At 44.6% G+C, this 26,140-nt stretch overlaps 1 protein-coding gene across 1 annotated transcript in view; it reads left to right on the top strand.

Annotated features, from left to right (window-relative positions):
- Window positions 1-6,764: 6,764 nt before the first annotated feature.
- The window catches only part of adamts18 (ADAM metallopeptidase with thrombospondin type 1 motif, 18), a 37,416-nt gene continuing 18,040 nt past the window's right edge, over window positions 6,765-26,140 (top strand). The window contains exons 1-12 of the mRNA XM_036544212.1: window positions 6,765-6,816; window positions 7,694-8,016; window positions 15,800-16,058; window positions 16,730-16,929; window positions 17,466-17,549; window positions 17,770-17,929; window positions 18,379-18,484; window positions 20,078-20,215; window positions 20,836-20,989; window positions 22,214-22,309; window positions 22,799-22,947; window positions 25,401-25,573. Of these exons, the coding sequence (XP_036400105.1) occupies window positions 6,765-6,816; window positions 7,694-8,016; window positions 15,800-16,058; window positions 16,730-16,929; window positions 17,466-17,549; window positions 17,770-17,929; window positions 18,379-18,484; window positions 20,078-20,215; window positions 20,836-20,989; window positions 22,214-22,309; window positions 22,799-22,947; window positions 25,401-25,573 (1,894 nt within the window). The remainder of the gene's footprint in view (window positions 6,817-7,693; window positions 8,017-15,799; window positions 16,059-16,729; window positions 16,930-17,465; window positions 17,550-17,769; window positions 17,930-18,378; window positions 18,485-20,077; window positions 20,216-20,835; window positions 20,990-22,213; window positions 22,310-22,798; window positions 22,948-25,400; window positions 25,574-26,140) is intronic.

Raw genomic sequence — 26,140 nt, 5'->3', positions numbered from 1 at the left:
ACGTTGGCTTCAAATACCAATAAAGTATGACCCTGGTGCCTATCACCTATTACTTCTTCAAAAATGCATCACTCTCACTGATTGGATGCCAGTATCACCATAGCAATGGCTTCAAACATGGCTGTAGTTCCGTCATCTCTTTGGAGTGAGATGTTTGTATATGCAGTTCAGTACAATTGGAGTTTGAAGGGGGGGCTCAATATCAAGGTGGTGAAAGAAATGTGCTCCCTCAGAAACTAATGCCAGCAGAGAAAGTTCCTGCTGACAGGGCTTTAAAAATATGGACACATTCAGCCCATATGCCCACCCAAGAAACTGTAATAGGAAGTAGTGTGAGGTATGGTGTCAGCCATTGTATAAATACATTAAACTCTTACCCGCTTATGTATTGTGAAATATCCAAACCACACTGTTTGGAAAGACAGATTTCCAGCAGATTGCCAAAATGAAATGTTGTTGCCCCAAAACACAGTCACTATGTAATGCATAGAATTCCCATTCAAAAAAATATGCACACCATATATATGGCAATATGGAATATATGGAAATATATGGAAATTTTCCAGATATATGCTCTTACTGATGAAACATAAGTGTTAATGACAATAGAATATTGGATAAGAGAAGAGAATCAGCTGAAGTGGAAACTGAGAGCTCCCATGCTGACCAAACTGAGTCTGGAAGGTGCAAGTACATGGAACCGTACAAAAGTAATGCGTGCTGTATCACAATAAACATGTTTTTAGTTTGGTACCAGTTTTTGTTGCTTTCATCCTTATTTTGATTGAACGTTTCAGATGGTGAATTATATGATAAAAATGAAGTAATGCTGCAATGATAACCTTGTAATCCCCAGACTTTTTGACTTGTTACCTAGAAACCAAAAGCATGTAACAAGTATTGTCTCACATTTTGTATTTCTAGTAACAAAATGAAATGGATAAACTCAGGGTACAACTTAACCACTTACTGTTGTTATTATGTGAAATCACGATTAAACATTAATTGTATTAGCCAGTTTGTTGATTTGAATCACTACAGAACTATGATACAAAAGACGGAGTCTCTGTGCTGCAACTTACAATCAAACCTTCTCAAAAACAGGAGAGAAAAATCACCAAGTGTAAATGACAAGGCGCCGCATGGTTCTCTACGTCCACTTGCTAAATATTTCAAATAGCTGGACAGCCAAAATAACCGCATTCCCACCCAACCCTTCTGATGTGCTCCCAAACATCAAAGAGAGCTGCTCTTCTCGTCCCTGTTCCCCTGAGAGGGGAAGGTCACGGTTACATGGGGTCCCACTGTGACTTGAAGGTCAGTCGTATATTTAGCTCAAGGAAATAAATTCTAAGAAACTGCTGGACTCGGTCAACACGCGTAACGTATGGGCGAGCTCGAAGGCAACGCTTGAAGGCCGCAGTTTTTTTTTTTTTTTTTTTGCGCTGTTGTGAATAGCGTTCAAGCGCTCCCTCCACTATGTCCGCAGATGGAGGTTCTCCAAGAGGCATACTTGCAGAGTGTATCCAAATCCTTCCCATTCACTCGGCCATTCGGATCAAAGTCTTCGGCAGGCTGCATCATACAATGCGCTGCAGAGAACACAGGAACACCCCTGTCAAGACGCAAGCACGCCGACCCAAATTTCACCCCTCGCCCCATGGACTCAAAGTCGGAAAATGAATACCGGCATCCCACATGGGGATAGGGGTTGTTTTTGATATTGATTAATGCAGTATGAATCAGTGGGATTGTGCGTTTGATACTTCACCTCCCCTGTCCTGCAGGCTACCCCTGGTCTCCCTGTTGCTCAGAAAGCGGGTTCCTCAAGACTTTTTCTCAGACCTCCTTGGCTATATGCGATTTCCTTCTTCAGCATGACAAAACATGACAAAACAAACAAAAAACATGAGCTGATCTCTCAGCGAAATAAAGACAGACCCTTCATTTGGTAGGACGGCTGGGTTACAGTGGTCACCCACCACTTTAAATAAGGGGAAACCTTCATGCTGTTGGGGCCGTGAATAAGCCCTATGTCAGCATACTGTGGTGGTAGCAGGTCTGGCCAGCCCACTGAGGCAGAAACATGGCCCTGACTATCAGAGGCTTGCTTTGTGATTCAAACCAGATCAACAGGGGCTTCAGACAATGCCTAGCTCTTGCGCAGGGGTCAGTCTTCAAAACAAACCTCCAAGGATGGAGAATACAGTCTTATTAAAAAAACACACACAAAAAAGCAAACAAAAAACACGTGTTTGAAATACTCCAGAGTCAGTGGAAAATTTATGTTTGTCTCCCTCAGTTTCTGTGTTTGTGTCTGTATGTGTTGGTGGGTCTGTGTGAGGGTTAGACAAAGTTAGCTGTAGAGAGCTGTATATGCGGGAAAGTGGTTGTGCATACAATATAGGTGAGTGTTTGTAAAAGAGAGTGTGGCTGTGTGTACTGTGTGTGTGTGTGTGTGTGTGTGTGAGAGAGAGAGAGAGAGAGAGAAACAAAAAGAGTGAGAGACAGAGAGAGAAGCAGAGACACAGTGTGCGTAGTGCGCGTGTGTGTGTGCGTGTGTGTGTTTGCAATTGGCTGGATGTATGTATAAATGTGTGTGATGAGGGAGGTGTTTCTGAACGTGAGATGAGAAGTACACTTCAAACAGAGCAGGTGCTGTTCCAGAGGGATGGCCAGGTGTCAGGACAGACTGGGGGGGTCCCCAGCCTGGGGGGCCCCTGATTGTCCCCTCCCTCACACGGGTTCTGCCTGGTGGCAGGTCCCCTTCTTTCCCGTACCCACTCCAGCTTCTCAGCGAGAGTACCCAGATGGTTTGGACTCCCGCCAGATAATACGCTTTCTGGGCACATCATTGAAACTGTAATTAAGGAGCTTAGGGCAGGAATGTGTCTGAGAAAGCCATTCCCACTGTTCACGCACAGGTTTTAATCTGGACACTTTGGAAATTTTTGAAAAAAAAAGTGACTTAAAAAAATAAAATTAACACTTGAATTTTGTGATTTTTTTGCCCTTGCTGCACCAAGGCCATGTTTCAAAATGCTTTAGTCTTTCAAAAAACTTTGGTTCTCTCTCAATACATACAGCTGTGGCAAAAGAATGCATGTGTGCATATAATGTAACGTGCGGTGTTTGTATCCGTAAGAATAGATATTTGATCACAACCGTCACGTGAAAAAAACAAAGGTTGAATGAATGAATTGTGCTTTCATTATGCTTCCATTGTGCTGGTATCTGACATTTGACACAAGGCTGCTAATATTTTAAGCACACCATTACCGATAATCCCTTAGAAATCACAACACAAGTGGGAAAATCCCTCCACACTACAAAATGCAGCAGAAATGACTGTCCCAGAAGCTTTGATGGAACCCTCTTCCTTTGTTCTGTCTAAATTATCTTTTCCACACCTGTGAGGATGCGATCATTGGGTGCTGGCAGATGTCCTTTTCTCACGAGAGAATTTATCTGTTGCTGTGCATACGCTTCACACATCACCATACAGCACTAATACTGCAGTTAGAATCCTTCCTCCAAACTCACAGACAATTCTTATGTCATACAGCGCTCGGAAAGACTGTCTAAATTCCTGAAGGGTGGCATGTACACTGGTTGTCGCAGCAAACAATTAAGATGCTTTTACTGGTTCGGTTAAGGAATCAGTCACGTACATTCACACCCAACCACTTTCAAAAAATGCACTGCCTTTAAGTGTTTCTGGAGCTCAGGACTCAATCTTGTGATTTGTGATTTTTCATTTGCAAGAATGTTTTAACGTGTGACTGGGTAAAAAATCGTTGGTACTTCAAGGGGGTAAGTATGAGGGACCACCCCTTCCTTAATTGTGTGAAGGAGAATTGCTTTTCAGCAGTTTTGTTTCATATAGAATGAGAAATGGAGACAGCTGTTTGAACCATATGTTGCTTCTGATCACTCACTGATCAATCTTTGTAGGTACATCTCAGTTTGAAGAATGGCTGTCACTAGATGTGTTGTTAGGCCTGACACATGGCTGATGAGGGCTACCGGTTATCTCTGCCCAAAATTCTCTGAGTCCCTGAGTCCTTACACAAGCAACTAGCAATCGAAGATTACAAGGAGACATTGACCATAAATTTGTAACAAATAAGAGGGAGCAATAACTGAGAGCCAAAAAATCTGAACAACAAACATTGGAGTCAGGCTAGGTCACAACATGAAAATGAAATTTAATAAATAAAAACAAGCAAAGAGGAGAACAAAGCAGAGCCCTGAGCCTTTCTTTTCTTGTAACAATAAAGCGTACCATTTTCCTCTGAACTATTTGGGTGGACCGAACAGACATTTACGGATATCCATTATAAAGTCCATTTACTTGATGTGGGCTTGGTGTGTCCAACCATGTGCTTTGCCTGAATTTCATTGCATAATACTAAGGAAATTGTTCTGGTGTAATGTAAAAGAATAACATGGAAAACTAGATGTATTTTCTTTAAGAGAAAGGTCCTATATGGACTTCATCTAAAGAAGTCTCAATTAGATTCAAACCTGACAGTAACTAACTAGCCTACTCCACATTCACCATACTAGTACATAAAACAGTAATGTGGTGCATAATGACAGAATATATATAGATTTGATTTTAAAAATGGATCCCATTATCCATCATCATGGTGACTAGGTATGCCATACCCCTGTGGTCCACATGGTCCATAGTACACATATCTGTGCAGCGTGACATCTTGTATTACTCTGGTTGGAGAAACAAACAACTCACGAAACAAACAACTCAAAGAGGTGGTCGAGTGAAATCCACGACTTCGGGACTCAAAGGCACTTGACCAAGCGTACTGTATATAAACTCATCCGTAAACACTGTGGCATGGTGCTGGATACTTATGGGACCTTCCATGTGTAATCAGGATATGCTTTTCAAAGACAGAAATATTGGTAAACAAGAACCATCTGGTAATCAAAAACATTGTTAACTGAAGCAGAAGTCACCCCCCTCCCCCCTATGAAATCAAAATTTTAGTAAATGGGCACAACTGGTTGTGCTGGTTTTGACTTGCCTGATACCCAGCCAATGGTGGTTAAGGTTTCTCAGAAAGGAGGTTTGTGGACTCATTTAACAAGGAGAGTATTGCTTATGGAACCATATTGTTTAGTATAAGGCACACTCCCATCTGGACTAATTAGGTCTGGGTCAATCACTGCAAACTGCACATTCATTACAAAGCTCAAATACCATTAAAGAGACCTGCATATGTTTTTTTTTTCAAAATTCTGCTGACACTCTGCAATACATGTACTTTCAAATGTTTCATTTTGTCATTGTAGCCATGGTAAATAAAAAGTGGCTTTTTTAATGGTATTGTGAATGTATGGGCCGTACACTACAGAGCAAAATGAACGAATCAACCAATTAACCGACTGATGAACAACAAGCCGAAAGACATTTACAATGCAATAAGCAGCTTTTGAAAGGAAACCTACAAAAAGAAGAGTGTGAGGGGTCCTGAGAGGGGAAAAAGCATAAAAAAGCCGAATGTGAGGGACAAAGGCATTATACACTGCAAAAGCAGCTGAATGAGTGTTAAATAAGTGTTGAAGCTGGGGAGCTGAGGATGTATTACCCTCATCTGGAAGTCCTCTGTGGCTTCACTTCAAACTCAAACAGGTGCCACTTGGTATACAATACCACCCAAATGTCACTGCGGTTTAGACTATATTCTTGGCCTTTGCAGCCTACCAAACATTTCTTCCATATTTATCCCAAGTAAACATGCAAGAATTTCCTTTCTTTGCTAGTCATTAAGTAATCTTCTCTTCTTTAACTCTGACAGTTCTACAGTTCCACTGCTTCGTATGCAGGTGCTAACTTACTGTAAACTCTTAAATCACCGAAGTTGCTGAAAGCCACAGTATAGTGAAAACACACACTTGCGCGATGTAGACAACTGCTCCATGTATTCGATGAACAAAAATATATATATATATATATCGTCGCCTTGTCTCATCCTGCAAACAGTATCTGAGAACACTCTGGCATTTTGGTGTAATAGTTAACGTAAACGTGGAAAATAAGGGACTTAAAATTAGACCGGGAGCGCGGCGGGTAAAACTCAATGCCCACTCGGTCTGCGCAGTCCGCGGATCGTGTGACAGCGCAGCGCTGCGCTGGACACCTCGCGCAGAGGTCCTCGTCGCTGATTGGCTCTCCCCCCCGCGGGTGCTACCGCTGCTGCTCTCGAGGCTGCACGAGCCAGCTGTCACTGCTGAGCGCGCGGTGGAGCTAACTCAGCACTTCAGCAGACGGCCGGTTACCTGCCCCAGCACGCCGAAGCAACCGAGCTGCCGCAACTGAAGGCAATGGATTCAACGGAGTTTACATAAGGAGCAAGTGAAGGCAAAAAAAAAAAATCAATAAACAATGTTTGAGCATTGCATTGGCGGTATTGCTTTTTCCACGGAGGAGATAACAGAGGAGGTGCATGCATGAAAACATGGATTGCATTCTGATTTTAATATGGATATTACCCACCCCATTGGTTCGGTGCAGTTCACTGAAGCTGGTTTCAGTCCTGTGGTTTGGGCATGCTATGCAGGCAGGTGACAAATTCATTCTAATTGATTTTTTTAACGTTTGAAATTAGTATTGTGATTTTCTTCGTTTATTATTGTCTTAAATTCTCGTCTCTGTTGTTATGTGGCGTTGACTTTGTCCTGACTGACATTTTATCCATTAACTTTTGCAGGCTTGGCAGGTATTCGGGACCTTTCCCATGTCTCCTGCCGCAGCCACGTTAACTAGCGACACCGGTGGACTTAATCATGGTCAGTAACTCCCCTTATTGTAATTGTAAATGTAGAGGTGAATCTCGTTAGATGTTTGATGGCACGCATCCAAGTAGGTTATCATTTTACAATATACGGTACACACAAGAAGCAGCAGCTACTCCTTCGAGACATTTGGTGTCGCTACCATACTCTGCTACTGCAACATGATACACGTTTGAAGCTGGCGACGGCAAAGAGGAAAAAAGTTTCAAGTGTATCGCACATGTTAGGTGGCGTAAACGTGTCGCCCAGAATACCACGCAGGCACCCTCCCCACCTCTCCCGAGCTGTTCCCTTTCATCAGATGCCACGCACGTGCGCCTGCGAGAGGGATTCCTCAAAAACAGCGGCTACTGTACACGCTGGCAACCAGACGCCTCGCATACTTACATTTATTAATGAAAGGAAGAGGCAGGAGAGAGAGAGAGGGGGAGGGAGGGAGGGAGGAAGGAATAGTTATAACAATTATCTCTTTTGTGTCTTTGGAAATACGAGAGTGACAACTCAGATGTATGTTTTCCTCACCTAACACCTGGAGCGGCAGTGTAGGATAATGATAAGGAGCAGGGCTTGTAACCGTAAGGTTGCCAGTTCAATTCCCCACTGGGGCACTGATACTGTACCCTTAACCCACAACGTACATAACCCACAATTGCCTCAGCAAATATCCAGCTGTATAAATGGATAAAATTGTAAATGTAAGTTGCTCTGGATAAGAGAATCTGCAAAATAACAATAATGTAATGTAGCACACATTGTTCTTGCAACATTGATGCAACGTCACAGAAACATTGTAGAAATGTCACTGCATGTGTCAGCGTGGAAGGGGGAGAAGAGCCACTGCCAGGCTCACCTGTGCCCGAATCCCCTGCAGATTACGAGCTTGTGACACCTGTGGAGGTGGACTCCAGCGGGGCGTACCTCTCCCACGACGTGATGGGGGCCAGCAGCAGGAGGAGGAGGTCCGTGACGTTGGACGAAGTCAGCCTGCACTACAGACTCTCCGCCTTCGGCCGGGACTTGCACCTGGACCTGAGGCCCGCCAGGGTGCTGGCAGACGGGTTCGCTGTGCAGACTCTCGGCACGGAGGGCATCACTGTGGCCCCGCGCCAGCCTGCTCTGCACGACTGCTTTTATCAAGGATTTATACGCAACCACACAGCTTCCTCGGCTGCCGTATCTACATGCAGCGGCCTGGTAAGTCTCTCACGCGCACTCTTTTTCAAACCGTCCACCTTCTCTCCCTCTAACACTGTATCTTGAATAGTCTTACTCCTTTACTGTGACAGCCTTGAGGGGTGTGATGAGCAATAGGCAACAGTGTGGAATAGTGGACTTAGAACCAGGGGGTTGCAGGTTTCAGTCTTGGAAAGAACTGTGCTCCTGTACCGGGTAAGAGTGTGTGCTGTTTATGGTGTTTGTCCTATCGCAGTGCATAGCAATGTAGGAAAGATGCAGAAAATAACATAAACTCCCCCCTGAGTAAACCCCAACCCTACTGCTAGCGATGTCTACAACAAAAGCCAGAGAGAGCAGTCTGAGGACTTCCTGTTCTGAAGAGTTGGCAACACTCCCCGGTCCTCCCTTTGGGCAACTGCTACAATGGGATGTCTACCTCAGAAATAACCCAGTGAGAAAACACCAGCTCTCTCGCAAATAGCTTCTACCTCCTTCTCTTCGCCTGGCTCTTTTGTCTGTCGCTTGCCCCGTGTCCTCATCCCACTTGTCTGGCGCAATTAAAACCCGGAGTGCAGCTTCGACCACTTTGCCGGTAGCACTTCTCTTTGTGCAGTCCCTTTCATTAGTGATAGGGTCCATACCGTAAAACAGCAGGGAGCCTCTCCTTAAAAGCTCGCCGTGACACAATGTGATTTGGAAGTAATTGCAGTTTGAATGGAGTGGAAGGGGCCTTTGATCTATTTTTGCCCCTCCCGTTATTGTTTTTCTTCATGTCGTAGGATGACCTGGAGGGCACTGGGCAATTCATTTTTGTCTGCAGTCTGTTAAGCGTGTCCGTACTTAAGACTGGAACTATAAAGGGAGCCCGCGGTAAAAGGTCAGCTTGTTTTCTTAACGATAATGTGAACCCGAAAATGCACAAAGAAGACCAGGCCCGACCGCTGCACAGTGTTAGCGGGTTCCTTACTTCATGAGGAGGGCGGGACTGTGTACAAATGAGGACTCACTTACCCCCTTGACAGCCACACACCTCCTTTGCGCAGAAATTCCCAGAGGATAACAATATAACGGGTCGCAATATTCAGCAAGAGGATCTAGTCCAGTTTTTAAATCAGTTAGTTTTTGATATAAGCATACATTAATGAGCAGAACATCCGCTGTTTCTGTCTCACAAACACACTGGAATTAGTTACTGAGTAATGGAACTAACTGAGGAACTCTGCACTTCACCATTGCAGACTCACGCATGCCAACTCCATCAGCACTAAGCTGAGCTCGGTACAGCATTGAGTCACACCTGCATTCCTCTGCACCAGTTGTCTTTTCTCATAGAACACAAGCAGAAATAAATTGCTTCCTGGGAATGAAATAAGGTCATGAGTGATTTTTTTTGGTGGAGCCCAGGTGCTTTCTCAGGAGGCAGAGTTATGGATTGCAGCAACAGGCCAGCCAGCCTCATGTGCTGAAATCTGGCTGCCACCACTGTTCGGTTCAGAGTCCAGAGTTTGTTTCCTGTGATCGGGCATGAAAACCATGACCGTGATCTTGACCATGACCCCGCCCGTGACCAAGTTCTAACATGTTAGGTTCACCACTGCAAAGTTACAACTATAAATTTGAAGCCGCCCTGTCAGCAAAGGCAAGACAGAAGGGGTTATTTCTTAATGTGTGTGTTTTCTCCTTTACTTGTTGCCTATGTTGAGATATTATCAATGACTCACATGTGACAGGAGCAATTTCAACTAATATTTCACATGTAAACACTGTTTAGTTAAAAGTGTTGAAGTATTATTGTGAAAATTCTCACAGGAGTAAGAAAAAAATGTATGTAAAGGACTATCCACTGAAGTTTTCACAAACTTTCATTTTCAACTGCTGCATTAGGATTACAGACCTCTGTGGGTAAATATGCCATGGATGCAACAATACAGCATGTTCGGAGTCAGTACATGTCAGGACAGCACATTTGCACTGTTCAGAAACTCCAGGGGTGGCAAGAAAACAAAACCTGGGGAATGTAGTTGGTTGGACGTGCCAAGCATTTGTGAGTGAGCCTTGTAAGGGCCAAAGACTTGTGTGCTGCGGATGTCCAACTGAACCATTTCCATGGGTTTTTCTTCTAAAAAAAACGTTTACAGAAAGCTTAACGCTAAAATGTATTTGATAATAGAACTACTACCTAAGAATGTGAGAGCATTTTACTGATGATAGCAGGTGATTCAATCCACCTTGGCTCAACATCACGCCTATGTCTATAATACAGACATGTACACATTATTACGTATGACTGAGAAGTGATGATGGGAAGGCAAACCGCTGGCACTTCAAAGTACACCCCCAACTGGCCTTTGAACAGCAGTAGATTGGAGGGGTGGGGGGGGGGGCATGTTTGGCAAACCCCATGGGAGCCCTTCAGAGGTCCTGTTTTGATTGATAACAGCCAGTGGAGAGTGTTGAGTCAGTGGGACCCTCACTGGGAACTGGTGGCTCCCCGTTCTCTGTTCCCAGGGCTGGACTGGGGTGTTTGACCGTGTGATAACAGGACAGAGACGTGTGCGGATTGCACCTCCACCCCCCCACTGCCTAACCTTTGACCCTCAGCTGCCTAAGCAGCCAGTGTTTGTTCAGCCTCAGTTGGGGGGCTTGTTAGGGGGGGGCTGGTTGTTGTCATTGCTGTCCTAACATGTGGAATTCTCCTCAGAAACAGTTGCGAGGCCCATTTGCACCTGGGCTGATGAGTTTCAACATGTTGTCAGGCCTTTTCCCTTTCATTTTAACTGTGTTGTGACTGGACCTTTCCTCTGGTGTGAAGGAAAAAGGATGACCATTTCACATGACCAAAAACATAAATAACATGCCTAATGTAATAGGGTATTATTTACAAATTAAGTAATTAATTATTAAATGTTATATAAAGTATAACCGATGACCAATAAGCCAGTTAATATGTAATTTTGACTGATGTTAACACTTTGAAAGTAAAAAATGCAGAATGGGAGTGAATGGCTCCTATTTTAGCATATTACCACCTTTAAAAACCCAGCTGAACATATCATTTTAACTTGAAGACAGGGAAGTCATGGCGAGACATCTGATGTGTGAATGTTTGAGGAGAACATAATTGTAACCTCATATGAGCCATTGCCCTCTAATTTCCTGAACTCTTTAAAGGGGATAACTAGAGGCTTCACACTTCACTATAATGCAGTGCTTTAACAAATCAGGAAATATAGAGAAAACTCAGCTTTGTTCGTACTAAATTTCATACCTTTTAAGTTTTAGATTATTTACGTTTTTCGTATGTGTACTCATCCTGTCATTGAAAGACTTTGTTATCTAAATTTGTGTTTGATGAGAACGCATTGCCTCTACAAAAAATGTAACCAGAAATAACAATATTAATCAGAAACTTGTAATGATAAGAACCCTCATTCGCAGAATCCAAGTATATGCTTATAGCAGAAAATTGGATTACGAGTTGATTTAAATTGACAGTGAGGTGTTCATCAAATGGTGTCAAACTTCAGCAAAGCAGATTGTTATGCAGCGAGTTAAATGTATGTACCAGTTACTCCAGTGACCATGAAATTGACTGTAAACAAAGCCTCATGAGCCATTTACTAGGTCACTAAATGAGTTAGTACTCATTAACATTGTCAGATCGAGATGGGCACTGACCGAATTTATACCGTTGTAATTGCTTATATGGAATCACAGTAAGATATTGTTCCTGAGGCATTTATCTGATGAACTCTGGGAAGGACACATCTTTTGTGCTCATCTCCGATATTCTCAGGGCCTCTGAGACATCCAGAAAAAGCCCCACCACCCAGCAGATGGAATCGATTTTCTGCGATTACCAGGCATCAGCACCTACGTCTGCTAACTGCTGGGAGATTTTGTGTGCTCTTTTTGCAGCAACGTGTGGTGGACCCCTCAGACAAATGGCCTGCACATGTGATAGCTGAAAGTGGCTGGGGAAGGATGGAAAAAATGTTAACAATGGACTTCCTCTTGAATATCGCTTGTCATTCATACGGGGGGGGGGGGGGGCACTGGGGTGCGCAGACACAAGAGGGATGACGCTAACGAGATCCTGGGCTAACGACCCCGCTAGGATAGCAGGGGAGAGATTGAGACTGAATGTGCACACGGCCAAGAAATAGCATCTTCCATCTGTAAAGCAGAATGCCTTGTTTTGTCCAAAACATCGGTCATTCAGTCACTGTCAGATTTGATAAACCTGCTAACTCTTTAACCATTTCTGTCGGAAACTGCTGTCTGAACTGGGACCAACATCTATGATGTGGGAGTATGGTTATGGGCTCACTTCTGTCATTGCCCTGAGACTGCTCTCCAAGGGTCCGGTGACCCTGGTCCTTCTTTGTAATAGCAAGTGTCTGTTAACTGTTGATTGTCTGGGGCCTGTCACCGGTTGGTACATTGAGGATGGCCAGATCTAAAAGTCTCAACATAGGAAAGAATACAAGATTGTTCTCTGTAGTGAACAACAAGCAAACAAAGCTGGTAGATTTGATGAACACTGTGCTGCATATACTGTAAGGGGAAGAGCAATCACCCCACCCGGCTTCAAACCCTGGTCTACGGGGTACCAAACACGCGACTTTGACCGCGACGCCAAAGAGCAAGGCTCGTTGGTATGGCAGTCAGAGCACATACTCAAATGTAGTGACGGCACTCCGTCACATCAGCTAACGAAATTTACTTATTTGTTTTTCAGTTGCCATTTCTTTAATTTGTGAATTTGGTCTTTGTGCATCGTACTTATAAATCAGTGTGAATGTTTTTCTGTCATCGCGATGAAATCACTTGATTTGTTGTGAATGGAAGAGAGGTGGAGAGATGGCCGAATTTAAGATGGAAACAAGGCAATTATTTATGATTAGGATCATATGAAATATGAGTGATGGCTGAATTGGTTCGGGGCAGGGGTTAGAGGCCCCTCTGGGGGCTTCGGCCTCTTCTGTTTTCCCCTGCCCTGGCGGGGGGGGGGGGGGGGGGGGGGTTGGGAGGTCCGGGGGGTGGCATTCGGCCACTGCTGGCCACAGTTTTCACAAGCGGTTCTGCATGGCCCTCCCTTTGTCAGCCCAGTGACCCAATGTTTACTTTGCCACCTGCGAGACAGGGAAATGGGGACGGGGGGGTGGGGGGTTGTGAAGGGGGGGGGTGCCTAGACTGGCTGAGACCATGGAAACAAATTAAGGGATGAATGCACAACTACACGGTCGGGGTGGGGTTGTGTGGGGGGGCGGGGTTTATGGCGCACTTAATAACTGGACCGGACTGAAAGGTTCAGCGTTGACCTCAAACAGAGTCACAGAATAGGCCACGGACCCGTTCACCTCACGGAAACGAGGCAGGCGGGCCCGGGGAGGGGGGGGGGGGGGTGGAGAAACTACTCCACCAATGCATTTGGAGATAGAACTGAGCGTTCCTTTTCAAGCTTCTGAACCAGGTCACTGTCCGTCTAATAAAACTGTTTCTGACTGGTGCAATATGACTCATTAATGTTGCTGTCCCTTGAGGAGATGCGAAAAAAAAATCACAAAGGACTCACAGCAGATAACTGTCAGAGAGATGTCAAATCCAGACCGGCCTTCAATTAGCGATTCAGTCAAAACTAATTGATTAAGATCTTGGCTGGAACGAACATCAGCATACACAGCAGGTCCCAAGGACCAGGATTGGGAAACAGCGATTGAAAGCACGAACCGCCTTGTTGTTCCTGTAGCCCCGGCGTGGAGCCGCTCCAAAAAAACATGTTCGGTTCTGCCAATATTTTGACAAAGCTGATCACCACGGCCATCTCTCTGTAACTCAAGCAGCAAATCAGTTCATTATCTGCTTGGGCATTACCTGGGAACAAATATACAAAATGCCAAAGTGATGCCCTGTCAAAAGGTGGATATTTATCACGCAGTCAGTTTGGTTACGGTAGCAGTGCCAAGCAGAATAAACCATTGTCACGTACTGCTACAATAACATGACATGTTTCGAAGGCAAGCAGAATCACGCACAGTATTGCTTCCAGAGCTCCCCGAAACCCTGCCAAATTTAATTTTAATGCTGCATGCGGTCAGCTGTACTACGCTGAGTTGTGTTTTGCTATTTATGTTTCATGGTAGCAAAACTGAATGTCCACAGCACTAAAACACAACTCATATTAATAAATAAACTGAAAATCTTTTTGTTTATTTTTGTTTTACTTCAAGATGTCTTAATTGTAATAAAAATGTCATCAGAGTAGTGGTTTAATACCCCTACATAAAAAATAAAAACAATTTTTGAATTATAACAGCATACTTTCTGATGCTGCAGTTGCATAGGTGATCATTATTGAAGGTTAAGGTCCTCCTAAAGGGCACAACCTGTGATACTCACCTGCCACATACTGACAGTCTGATCTTTAACTGCTGTGCTACAGAGCTATGATGAATTTGTGTATGCTATGATATGGTAAGATATGATAATACTTTATTATCAAATTTCTCTGAAATTTGTTTTGCATCACAAGCTGCTCTGTTAAACACCACATGGTTGGGACATAGATATACACAACATAGATAGACAAAGATATACACATACATCTTCACTTTAATTCATGGTTGCTAGAGTCCACCTCAGACTCATCAAGAACATCAGTTTAGCTGTTGGGGTTGCCAGCATGGTTGGCCTTGGAGCTTCCCTGACTGTAGAAGACGACTGCAGCATCAGGTTCAGAAAAGACAAGAGGCTGTAAGACAGAATGTCCAGTATTAATAATAAATTAATTCCTCCTAATAAAGCACAACTAAAAGGGCATCTGGGGATTTTACATGAAAACCAGCAGTAGCCTACTTACAGCTGTAGCTACTTTGTCCTGGTGCAAAAAAAAAGAAAACAGCATTTGATCCTCATATTCAACGTGCCTTAAATTATTACCGAGAGTGCTCCCCGGGGAGTGATGCTGGACAAGACAGCAATTTTGTCTTTTGCAAGGCCAACGGAATGCAGCTGTGGTTCACCTGTGTTCTCTAATCAAATCGATAGTCTTGTTCTTACAGATGTCCATAACAAAGCCGCTATGGCTGCTGATTTATAACCACAAGCCACAATGTTTTTCCAGCCATGCTTTTCCTCTGAAAGGCAGTTTTATTATAAATCTGTCTTAAAATGAAACACTACTTGCATTTTCTGACATTTACATCTCCCATCTTCTTGTGGTATCATGGAATATGTTGAAAGCCATACGTCATTAAAGAGTACTTGGCAAATGCTTATTTTATAATGCGTTACTTCAAGTAAGACTTCTACAGTTCTTAGTCTTTGGCTGTGAGGTACAATTTAGAATGTGGGAATGCTGTAATTATGTAGGCTTCTATTTGCAAAGCAGACTACTTGTTTTGTAAGATGATCTCAAGACTTTTCAGTATGGTCTCAGTATTACTAGGCAGGGCATTACACTCTTATTATTTGTGTCTGTAGCAGTTCCTCTTACTCATAGTAATGTGCATGCTGACATTTTTTGCAGCAGGATTTCTTGCTACTGTAAATTAGCTTAAATATCTGGTCAAAGGGGTTCATACCTTTCTAGTCATAAATTTGTAGCTGTAAACATCACCTCTCATATTGGCCCAATCATACAGTACAGAATTTATAACTTAATATTCAATTCCATATTTGTGAACTCTTATAATAATGGAAAAAATGGTGTAGGAAGACAGATCTAAAAGTTAAGACATTTAGTTTCAGATATTGTCGCTCCTCACTGTTGGCTTTCTTGAATCTCTCTGTTCACCAGTCAGGTTTGATCCGGACATCGGACGAAGAGTTCTTTATTACCCCTCTGCCAGAGCACCTGGCCGCGAAACATAACTACAGTGCCCCCAGTGGACACCACCCGCACGTGCTCTTCAAGCGCTCTGCTGAGGAGCAAGTTCACAGTGGCAGGACACCCCATGCTGCCGCAAAATCGACCAGTCATCGCCCACGGCACCACCACCACCACCGGCAGCACGGGAAACTTCAGAGACAACACTTCTGTGGACGGCGCAAGAAATGTATGTAAGGGAACTTCCTGTTTCCTCTGCTTTGACCTCTGCTGCGACAGGGAAGCACTTTGTTTTAAAGGAAATGATGTCAGCCACAGTTGATACTCCAGTCCAGTGTTCCGTTGAGGGGGGCAGTGTAGCACAGTGGTAAGGAGCAGTGCTTGTGACTTCAAGGTTGGCGGTTCGGCGCCCTGCTTGGGCACTGTTGCTGTAGCCTTGGGCCAAGTACTTATCTATAAATAGATAGCATGTAGCAATTGTAATATATGTAAGTTGCTCTGGATCATTTAAATGACAGACTGCTAAATGACAGAAATGTAAAATGTATCTGACTGTGCACATGGTTCATGTCTGAAACATAAGCGGACCTTCTGTTTTCAAGTTCCATTCACTAGTTGACTGTTCTTACATTTGGCATGATGCCTTATTGCATAATATAATCTGACTAATCTAAAACTGCAATTCTGCTGTAATTTCAAGAACAACATTTAATGAACATTGCAGTGATGAAATCTAATGTCCTGTTATACTACTGGATGTAAAACCAAGGGAGAAAAGTACGAAGTGAAAGAGTGAATATTTCTGGGTTTCTTAGTGCTTCCATAGTGCTTATATTTGGTAGGACGCCGGATAGGATTGACATTAATAAGTTTGCCTCTCTCCCCTGCCTTTGACCACAGACGCTCCCAAGCCCCCTGCTGACAGCTGGCCCATTGTGCTTGATGAGTCGGAACTGCAAGGCAGAGCCAAACGATCGCCGATCCCCTCCAGCAAGGCGGGGGGCCTGAACGTGGAGACTCTGGTGGTGGCGGACAGGAAGATGCTGGAGAAGCACGGGAGGGAAAACGTCACCACCTACGTCCTGACTGTCATGAACATGGTGAGCCCTGGTTACCGTGGATACCACTGTCAGCTGACTGCTATGATTATGTTTACTACAGTGTGTCTACAAATAAGTTAGAAATATGGACCGAATCATAGTTGACTGTTAGAGGATTATGGTTCTTAACTCATCAGCCAAAAATGTATATATATATATATATATATATACATATATATATATATATTTGTTTATTTGGCCGATGATCTTATCCAGACTGACTTACAAGCCCATCGTAGGATGATGCATATAGTGCCTGTCCTAAGAGCAAGAGGGTAAAGGAGTTACAGAACAGCTACTGACAGTTATATAGTGACAAAATGTCAGGCTGAAAGAGTAATGTTTTATAGGTGTGCATACAAACAAAGCTATTGTAAACAGGTACAGAGAGCTTACAGTGGCCATAGGACAAAACATTACCTACTCAGAGCAACAGTGCACCTTACAATTCTGCTACAAGATGTTTAAAGAAATTGAGATCCAACATGTATTAATTCTCTTCTTCCACTGGGCTGTTGTATGTTCTGTTTACGCAGGTATCCAGTCTTTTTAAGGACGGCACAATTGGAACCGATATCAACATTGTGGTGGTTGGCCTTCTCCTTCTCGAACAAGACCCTGTGAGAAACAGAGAAAGAATAAATTAATTAATGTCTTCACAAATGTGAAATTCAGCCTTCTTAATATAGCCACGCAGTCTGCTCCATAGCATATGTGGGATACACAAAGAAATGTAGGGCTATGACTTATCTTAGCATGTGTTAATGATAACTGTCATATTTGGCTTCGCCATCCGCACACTGTACGTACCCTCATGTGGTATTCTGTGCCCTGGCGCAGGTGGGACTGTCCATCAACCACCACGCTGACCAGTCCCTTAACAGCTTCTGCCAGTGGCAGTCCGGTCTGATGGGGAGGAATGGGAAGCGGCATGACCACGCCATTCTGCTGACAGGGCTGGACATCTGTTCCTGGAAGAACGAACCGTGCGACACCCTGGGTAAGTCCCTGGCTGGGAGAGAGGTGGGTGGGGGTGTATACATTACCATCCCTTGGTGGCGGGGGGGGGGGGGGGTCAGGGGTTTTTAGTTGGCAGGGGTGGCATGGATTAGTGGCTATGATTCACAACCCCAGGAGGTCAAGGAACCAGATGTGATAGAGTTATGACAGATTGAGATGGCGGGTGGGACTCTTCAAATGATGTCACAGATTCAGATTGTGGGCGTGGCCCTTGATCAAGTAGCTTCTCACACTTCACCCCCCCCCTCAAGTTGTGTGAAACTGCAGTGTTGCTCCGCAGGCGTAAGCCAAGTCTAATTAGCTGTGCAGAGCTTCAAACCACAGCTATGCATTTTTGGATAGGCGTTGCAGAACACACGCAAAACGTGTGTGTTTGAACGCGCTTTGCCGTTTTGACGGCCCGGCCTCGCTCTCGGTGTCTCCATGCAGGTTTTGCCCCGATCAGCGGAATGTGCAATAAATACCGAAGCTGCACCATAAATGAAGACACAGGACTGGGTCTGGCCTTCACTATAGCCCATGAATCAGGGCACAAGTATGTTATAAACCTCTTCGTATGACCTTATATTTATATCTGGTGGGAGGAGAAGGGAGTTTGCTTTTAGGTACACATAAAGCCTTTTAGAATGGCAGCCCTTAAAACTGAGATTAATCTGAGTAAGAACTGAATAAACAGCACATTTTATTCCTTCCCATTGTTCTCGGTAGGATGAAATAAAGTCCTCCATACTGCGTATTGGAGGAATGCCATGTGGTGTAATGGTCAGAGAAGTGGGCGTGTGCATATACCCAGAGTGTTACAAGTTTAAATCCCATTTTTGGGGGGTGCTTACCCTGAATTCCTTCAGTAAATATACAACTGAATAATGTATAGTGTGTCAGATGGTATATAAGAGATGCACATCTCACAGGAGAAAGTTGTCTGAAGTACACATATAACGATGGTGCACATGCTAGCTTTGATTTGAATTTGATACTTATGATACATCAGAAAAGGAAATGAGAGATGATACAACAGAAATAGAGGAATATTGTTTGGAACAATAAAGTCACACGGACAGATATTACTTCATCTGCTCCATGACAATGTGTGAGAGCAAACACACAGCCGTGGGCGATGATATTGTGTTTGTGTTTGCACGTTGCCATCGAGATAAGGGGGAGATTATGTCTGATTGTATTTTACTTTTTTTTTTTGTCTGGTTGGCATTTTCTCAATACAAACTAGAAATAACCAGTTCTGGAAACAGCAAGCTGGTAGCATGTCAGAAGACGTGTGCATTTCATTGGCTTAATCACTTAATTAATGCAAATGGTTCCCAGAAAATGTTCAGAAAACCACTTCCAGGCCAAAAACTATTAATCACTGACAAATTTATTAAGATGTGTAGTCATTCCACACTGTCTTTACCACATGAAACCATATGTGATATCTGTACTTTTTCACGTGTTCAGAGTAAACAAAGTTAATAAGATAAACACAAATTCACAGGCACCAAGGGTGGCTCTTTGAGAAAACAGAACCAAAAGACAGTGTTTAGTTGGGCGAACCATGCAGTCATAAATCTGCCTTGTGAATGCATTTGACGTTAGGAATACTTGCCAAGTTCAACGAAGTGTTTTCCCTTGGGTTCATCTCTAATCATATTCAAATAATTCCGAATTTCTATTAATTTTTAAATACTTAATGACTTTTTCTTAAAAAAAAACAGTACATTATTGTCATTTAGCTGATTCTCTTATCCAGAGAGACTTACATAGGTAACGATTTTACTCATTTATATAGCTCAATATTTGCTGAGGCAATTATGGGTTAAGTACCTTGCCCATGGGTACAACAGCAGTGCCCCAGGGATTCAAACCAGTGACCTTTTTGGTTTCAGGCCCTGCTTCTTTCCAATACACCACACTGAAGCCCTGAAAACATGAAATGTATTGTGAGCTTTCTGGAACACTCCAGTTAAATGGACATATTAAATTGTCATTGTGAGACATGGTGAATCATTTTGTCCAGACCAGCCATAGGTATCCTTTAAAGTCACCTGAAAGCAGACTGACCGATGGTCAGGTGACTCCTGTGGACAGTCTCTGGGGGCGGGGCTAAAGTTCTCATCCCTCTGCCCTCCAGTTTCGGGATGATTCACGACGGGGAGGGGAACCCGTGCAGGAAGGCGGAGGGGAACATCATGTCGCCGACGCTGGCGGGGAACAACGGGGTCTTCTCCTGGTCCGCTTGTAGCCGCCAGTACCTCAGTCGTTTCCTTGGGTACGCCCGATCCATCACCAACACGGCGTTTCAAAATCCCTCTCCGATGCTCTGTTTCAGAATACCGTGGGTTTGGGTTTCTCCACTCTGTGGGTCATGCAGTACCAGTCAAAAGCTTGGATGCGCCTACTCATAGAAGGGTTTTTCTTTATTTTTGGCTGTTTTTCACATTTTAGAGTATTACTATAGACGTCAAAACTAAGTTTGGAAAGAAATTAATACATAGGCATCAACTTCACTATTTATTATGCTTGAAACAAATTTAAAGCATTTAAGCCTAAGTCTTCAGATCAAATTATAATTTAATGCATGTTTCGTATTATCTTAATCAGGTGTGTCCAAACTTTTTACTGGTATTGTAGCTCTCGCAAACTTGTGGTGAACTCCAGGATTTGTCCTTTTGCGGCTAAGGCAGTAATTTTTCCTTATTTTGTTAGTGAATTCAGTGGAGACCTTTTATTTCTGAAATGGGCAGCATGCTTGCTTTTTTGTTTTTAATGTGGTACTTAGTCCTGTGGGGACTGTTTGTTTCTTAAAAGGAGCAGTGAGCTCTTTCTGCTTGATGCTTAATCCTGTGGGGGCTCATTTCCTTTTTAAATTAGCGTTGTGTTTTTTCACAGTACAGCTCAAGCCTCTTGCCTGGTGGATGAGCCCAGGCACATTGGACGGTATAAGTACCCGGACCAGCTCCCGGGCCAGCTCTATGATGCTGACACCCAGTGCAAGTGGCAGTTTGGCCCCAAGGCCAAGCTGTGCGATCTGGATGTCGTGAAGGTACATGAGCGTGTGATCGATTTATCATGCTGCAAGGTATTCTGTATGAGAAAGTGAACCAGGGTTAAAATATTAGAATGCACTGCAGCGAAATTGGCTAAAATCATCTTATATCAGTGAACTATGTCTCATGACAGTCCTATAAATGTGCATATATGTAATCGGTTATGACTTTTGACCATACTCTCTGGGTTATATTTTCTTATAAATCTGTGGAAGGTACCTCTTTAGCCCATATACTGTAGCTGTGTGTTACATGCAGATGTATATGTATGCTTTCTTTTTCTAAATTAAGTAAGACTGCCATTACACCCATGTCCAGGAGTACCCAGAATTACACAAAGACCAAGGAAAACGTTTGCTTTCGCATGCCAATATCTGTACATACATGCATACAAATCCTCTGTAAACTATAATCAGGCCTTGACACATTTGAGATTGGAAAACGTACAAGATGTGCTGTGGGGTCCAAATTTATGGTTAGCCCTCTGGGAAGCCCACATTAGTGTACACCTCCATTCTCATTCGTCACTAGACCTGACATGCGGAGGGATTTGTGATTTTAATAGTACATGATGGTTTCTGTCTGGCCTCAAAGTAGCTGTATGCAACAGCTTTATTATTTGCTATTTGCATTCTGTGCTGTAATTTCAGCTACTCTGGAAGTCACCTTGAACAGAGGGCTCAGTCTGTCAAATAAATCAATCAACAAATAAAGGAATAAATAGTACAATAAAAAGTCCTCTCACAGTTTGCTGCCGGGACTCAGGAGCGGGCCCTGCGAGGAGAGAGGCCTAATTATCCATGCGTTCTCATAGATTCCGTCCCGAGCGCTAGATTAGCGCGGCGGGACCGGCTCTCAGAGTCCGCCCCGTCTGCCAGATGCAATTGGGCGTCCCGCCAGGGTGGCGTGCTTCCATGCCGTAGCTCTCGGGCCTTTGTCTCAGGTTATTAGAATTGTTTCATCGAGATAAAAATATATATATGAAAAAGTAATATTGGAGGGTTTTTTGGTGTGTTTCATGCTGGAAACATAATGATTAGAAGTGAAAGGTTTTTGTAAAAAAAAAAAAAGCGACTGTTGCTGTTATTGGTAGCCATGGCAGCGGGATGCTCTCGCGCGTCAGGGTGCCGTGAGTGAAGAGCAGGGATCTAGTTGTGAGGAGAACCAGATGCCGTGGTAAAAAAAAAAAAAAAAAATGCCATGTCTTTGTCGTCGTGCAGGACATCTGCAAGTCACTGTGGTGCCACCGGACGGGGCACAGGTGCGAAACCAAGTTCATGCCAGCCGCTGAGGGGACAAACTGCGGGCACAACATGGTGAGCATGCCCTTTCAGTTTCGGGGGTTTCGGATGAGATGATAGAGCCAACCCACTCACTCACACAGACACATGAACACACTGACACGAAATGCCAGCCGCCTGTGTGCGTCTTACCTTCCTCTGCATTGATAAACTGCCTTGGTCTGTTTTCTTTCTTAGAGGAAGAAACAGACAGAGAAAAACACAGAGGGAGACGGAGACGGAGAGTGAGAAAAGCGTGACAAAGAGAGAGAATGAGAAAATGGTCCAGGGAGAGAGAGAAAAAGAGAAAGAGAGTCAAAGAAAGACAGGGAGAGACAGAGACAGAGAGAGAGAGAGAGAGAGAGCGAGACTGCTGATATGTTTGAGTGAGTGTGTGGTTTGGCAGAGTGCATTCCAGGCCTGCAGGTGTGGTTCTGGGCAGAGTCCCAAAACCTGGAGACTCGGCACCGGGGGGAGCCGGCGATCCCAGCGCAAAAAAGAACCCGTTTCTCTCCTTGCTTCCAGTGGTGCCGGAGGGGCCAGTGCGTGCGGCTCGGGGATCACGGCCCGCGGGCGGTCCACGGGCAGTGGTCAGAGTGGTCCGCGTGGTCCGACTGCTCCCGGAGCTGTGGGGGAGGCGTGACGACCCGGGAGAGGTCGTGCAACAGGCCCAGGTACTGGACCCCGGCCCTGCTGTACTGCTATTTTTCATTTGCTGAACAGACCCCCTGTTCCTCAGGGTGTCCCTCTCTCTCACACACACACACACACACACACACACACACACACACACACATATACACACACTTAACAGGCCATATTCACAGCTGGATTTGCACTGTAGCGGTTGAGGTACTAAGTGAAATGCTAAAGGGTCAGAAAGCTTTGTCCCAAAAAGCATCTGAACCACTGCCCAGTCCAGCACTCCCTCTGTCACAGTAGTAATGTCTCTTACTCAGTTTTACAGATATAAATGTCACTGACAGTGGAGGAGGATCAGGTACATTACGGTGCTTACAGTGTTCACAAACACATCCCTGAACCAGCGGCCTATGGGTCTACACCTGATGTCCTGATGTATGTATTAATGCAAAAAAATCCAATAAAAGAAGATGTATGTAAAAGTGCAGTCTTAAGCAGGTGTCACTGCTCACTGTTGAAATTTGAAATTACTTTGACAATGGACATTTTCTACCTTGATAAAAAGAAAGAAAACTGAGTGAACCTGTAGTAATGATTGTGTGTGTGTGTGTGTGTGTGTGTGTGTGTGTGTGTGTGTGTGTGTGTGTGTGTGTTCGTATTCGTGCAGGTGCTTCCTCCTCAATGCAGAATGTGAGATTAAGTGTCAGCGGGGTATTGGCTGTGCTCCCTCTTGGGCACACGCGAGACAGTCACTTAGCTGCAGGTGCTCCTCTGTGGAGCAGTGCGTTGTGGGAAGGTAATAAACAGGAACAGTCTGTACGGCTGTGGGTCCAGACTGAGGCTTAAGAGACCCATATGATGTGGGGGAACCTGGGGGAACCCCTCGTATGGTTCAGTGCGAAGAAAATGGCTGAGACCACAGCCTTCAGTTTTGTAACATGATCCTGCTAAACTGTTCTCCATACACATGACTGCAGAGGTGTACCCCACATACACTTTCTTGCTTGACACGGTCAGCATGCTGTCTTTTAAATTTACATGATTCTCCAGACGATCAAAGGGAGAAATCCAGGTAATCAGGGATTACCATATGCCCATATGCTGTGTGTTATACAGTATTTCGGGTGGGAACACTATAGTTCTGTATATAATTGGGGATAAAAGTCATATTAATTTCAGTTTTTGGCGCTGAGGAAGCCTTTGTAGTGGGATCTACAAAATGTACCTTAATGTTGTGGATCAGAAGCAATCATTGGCCTGGCTGGTAGGAATAGGAGTGGGCACCCTGGTCCTGTCCTCACTGCAGCTCCCTGAGAGAAAGTGGTTTATAATGCCTACTCACAAGACCCGGCATCACTTAAAGGTCACGCCCCCCCATCCTGTTCACTGGGGAGTAGGAGCTCCGCCTCCATGCTGGCTGGTGCTCATCTGAGTCATCCGAGTCTCCATCACTGAGCTGTGATTGGATCGGACTGTAAAACCGCCTCCAGATTTCACCCCACTGTGTGCTTTTCCAGCAAGCTTCCCTTCCTGGCCTCTTATGCAGCATAGAATTTCAGACATAACACTGCAGATGTACCTTTGTAGCTTATACCTTATCCTTAATTGCTGATTGTCGAAAATCCAGCTGTGTTATTGAGAGAACATGTGAAAAACGCATTAAACAGCAGAATTAGGGCCTCCCTGCTTGTGCAATTTTCAGTGCAGGTGTATCATCTGCCGACAATGACCGGGATCTCAGAGCAGAACCAGTTGGCTTCATTCCACCAGGGATAGAGGTGGGTAGATTGCTAGGGTTATTTCATCTCATAGCTCTCAGGCAGCCTGCAAGTCATCACGTACCTGCAAGTTTCTTAAATGACATCAGAGGAGTAACACGTATCCTCCAACTGGTGCCCACTTTGAGGTGTTTTCACTGTGTGTCTTGTAGTAATAAAATTAGCTGTTGTCTGAGTGCTACCGGACCAGAGGATTCCTTTTGTCTCTCTTCACTCCTGTGTGACTGCAGAGGTTGTTGGGGTGAGATGAGCCTAGTGTACATTTGCCGATTCCAAACAGGGCTGCATAAAAGCATAAAAAGCCAGGCGGGTCAGGATACTGATAATAAGACATAATAAGGATGTCTGCTAAGTGAAAAAGTGACATCATGCAACTGGAGATCCTAGGAAGTATGTAAACCCAGTCTTTGCATTAACAGTTCAGAGTACATATCAGGACCAGCATATTTTAGACATTAGATTACACATTCGCTTCGCAGAAATCCTCATCCAAGGCGCCTGACATGTGCTTGCATTGTATACACGCATTGGGACATTCACTGAAGCAGTTATCTCGCTTGACGGCCGTACAGCTGTGTCCCTCGGCACCAGCAGCGTTCTGTCCAGAGCGCCAGCTCTCTTTACATGCTGAACGGGAGGGTGTGGGTGATCTCTCTTCTGCTGCGTCGTATCGCTCCCTCACACGTTCAGCCTGACTCTTCCCACAGGCCTCAGCACAACGGGAAGTTCTGCCAAGGCTCCGGTCGCCAGCACCAGCTCTGCAGCACCAAAGCGTGCCCGCCGGGCGGAGCGGACTTCCGCGCCCAGCAGTGCGCCGAGTACAACAGCAAGCCCTTCAGGGGCTGGTACTACAAGTGGAAACCCTACACCAAAGTGGAAGGTATTGGCGCCATGTTCACAAGTTAATTCCATGATTGCAATGAGTGTCAATTTTACAATTTGCATAATAACCCCCCTCTTACTAATCCAATGACCGTGCTCCCAAGGACAGAGAATGCCAAGGTTGTGAAGAGAGTTTAAAAATTGCGGGATAAAGAAGGAGACGCATTAAAGCCCTGCTTGTAAAATGACCTTTAAACTAACATAGCTCAAAAACTGCTGCTCTTACTGTTCATCTCCTCACAAATGGTTATTTGTTTTGCTTGCACAAAAACACGTTTTGTCTTCACAATGAAACTGTTGTTCTTGTGTGACAAGGGGGGGATTTTGCCATGTGGTGATTCTTGGAGCCAAGGACCCGTCGCCAGGGCGCTCTGTTACAACACGCGCTCCGCGTTGCTCGGTGCTACCATAGCGTTGACGCAGAAGGGCGGGCCGCAGTGCAGGTCCCAGCAGGGGACATGCAACCGCCTGCTCTCGCACGCAGAGATTGGACGGATTGCTCGGAGGCCCCCGAGGCACCTTGGCCCGGGAGAGGGAGCGCTGGTTCTCGGTTCGTTGTCGGCCC

Source organism: Megalops cyprinoides, chromosome 13 (genome assembly GCF_013368585.1).
Source record: "Megalops cyprinoides isolate fMegCyp1 chromosome 13, fMegCyp1.pri, whole genome shotgun sequence".
Taxonomy (NCBI): Eukaryota; Metazoa; Chordata; class Actinopteri; order Elopiformes; family Megalopidae; genus Megalops; species Megalops cyprinoides.
This window is presented reverse-complemented; position numbering and strand designations above follow the sequence as displayed.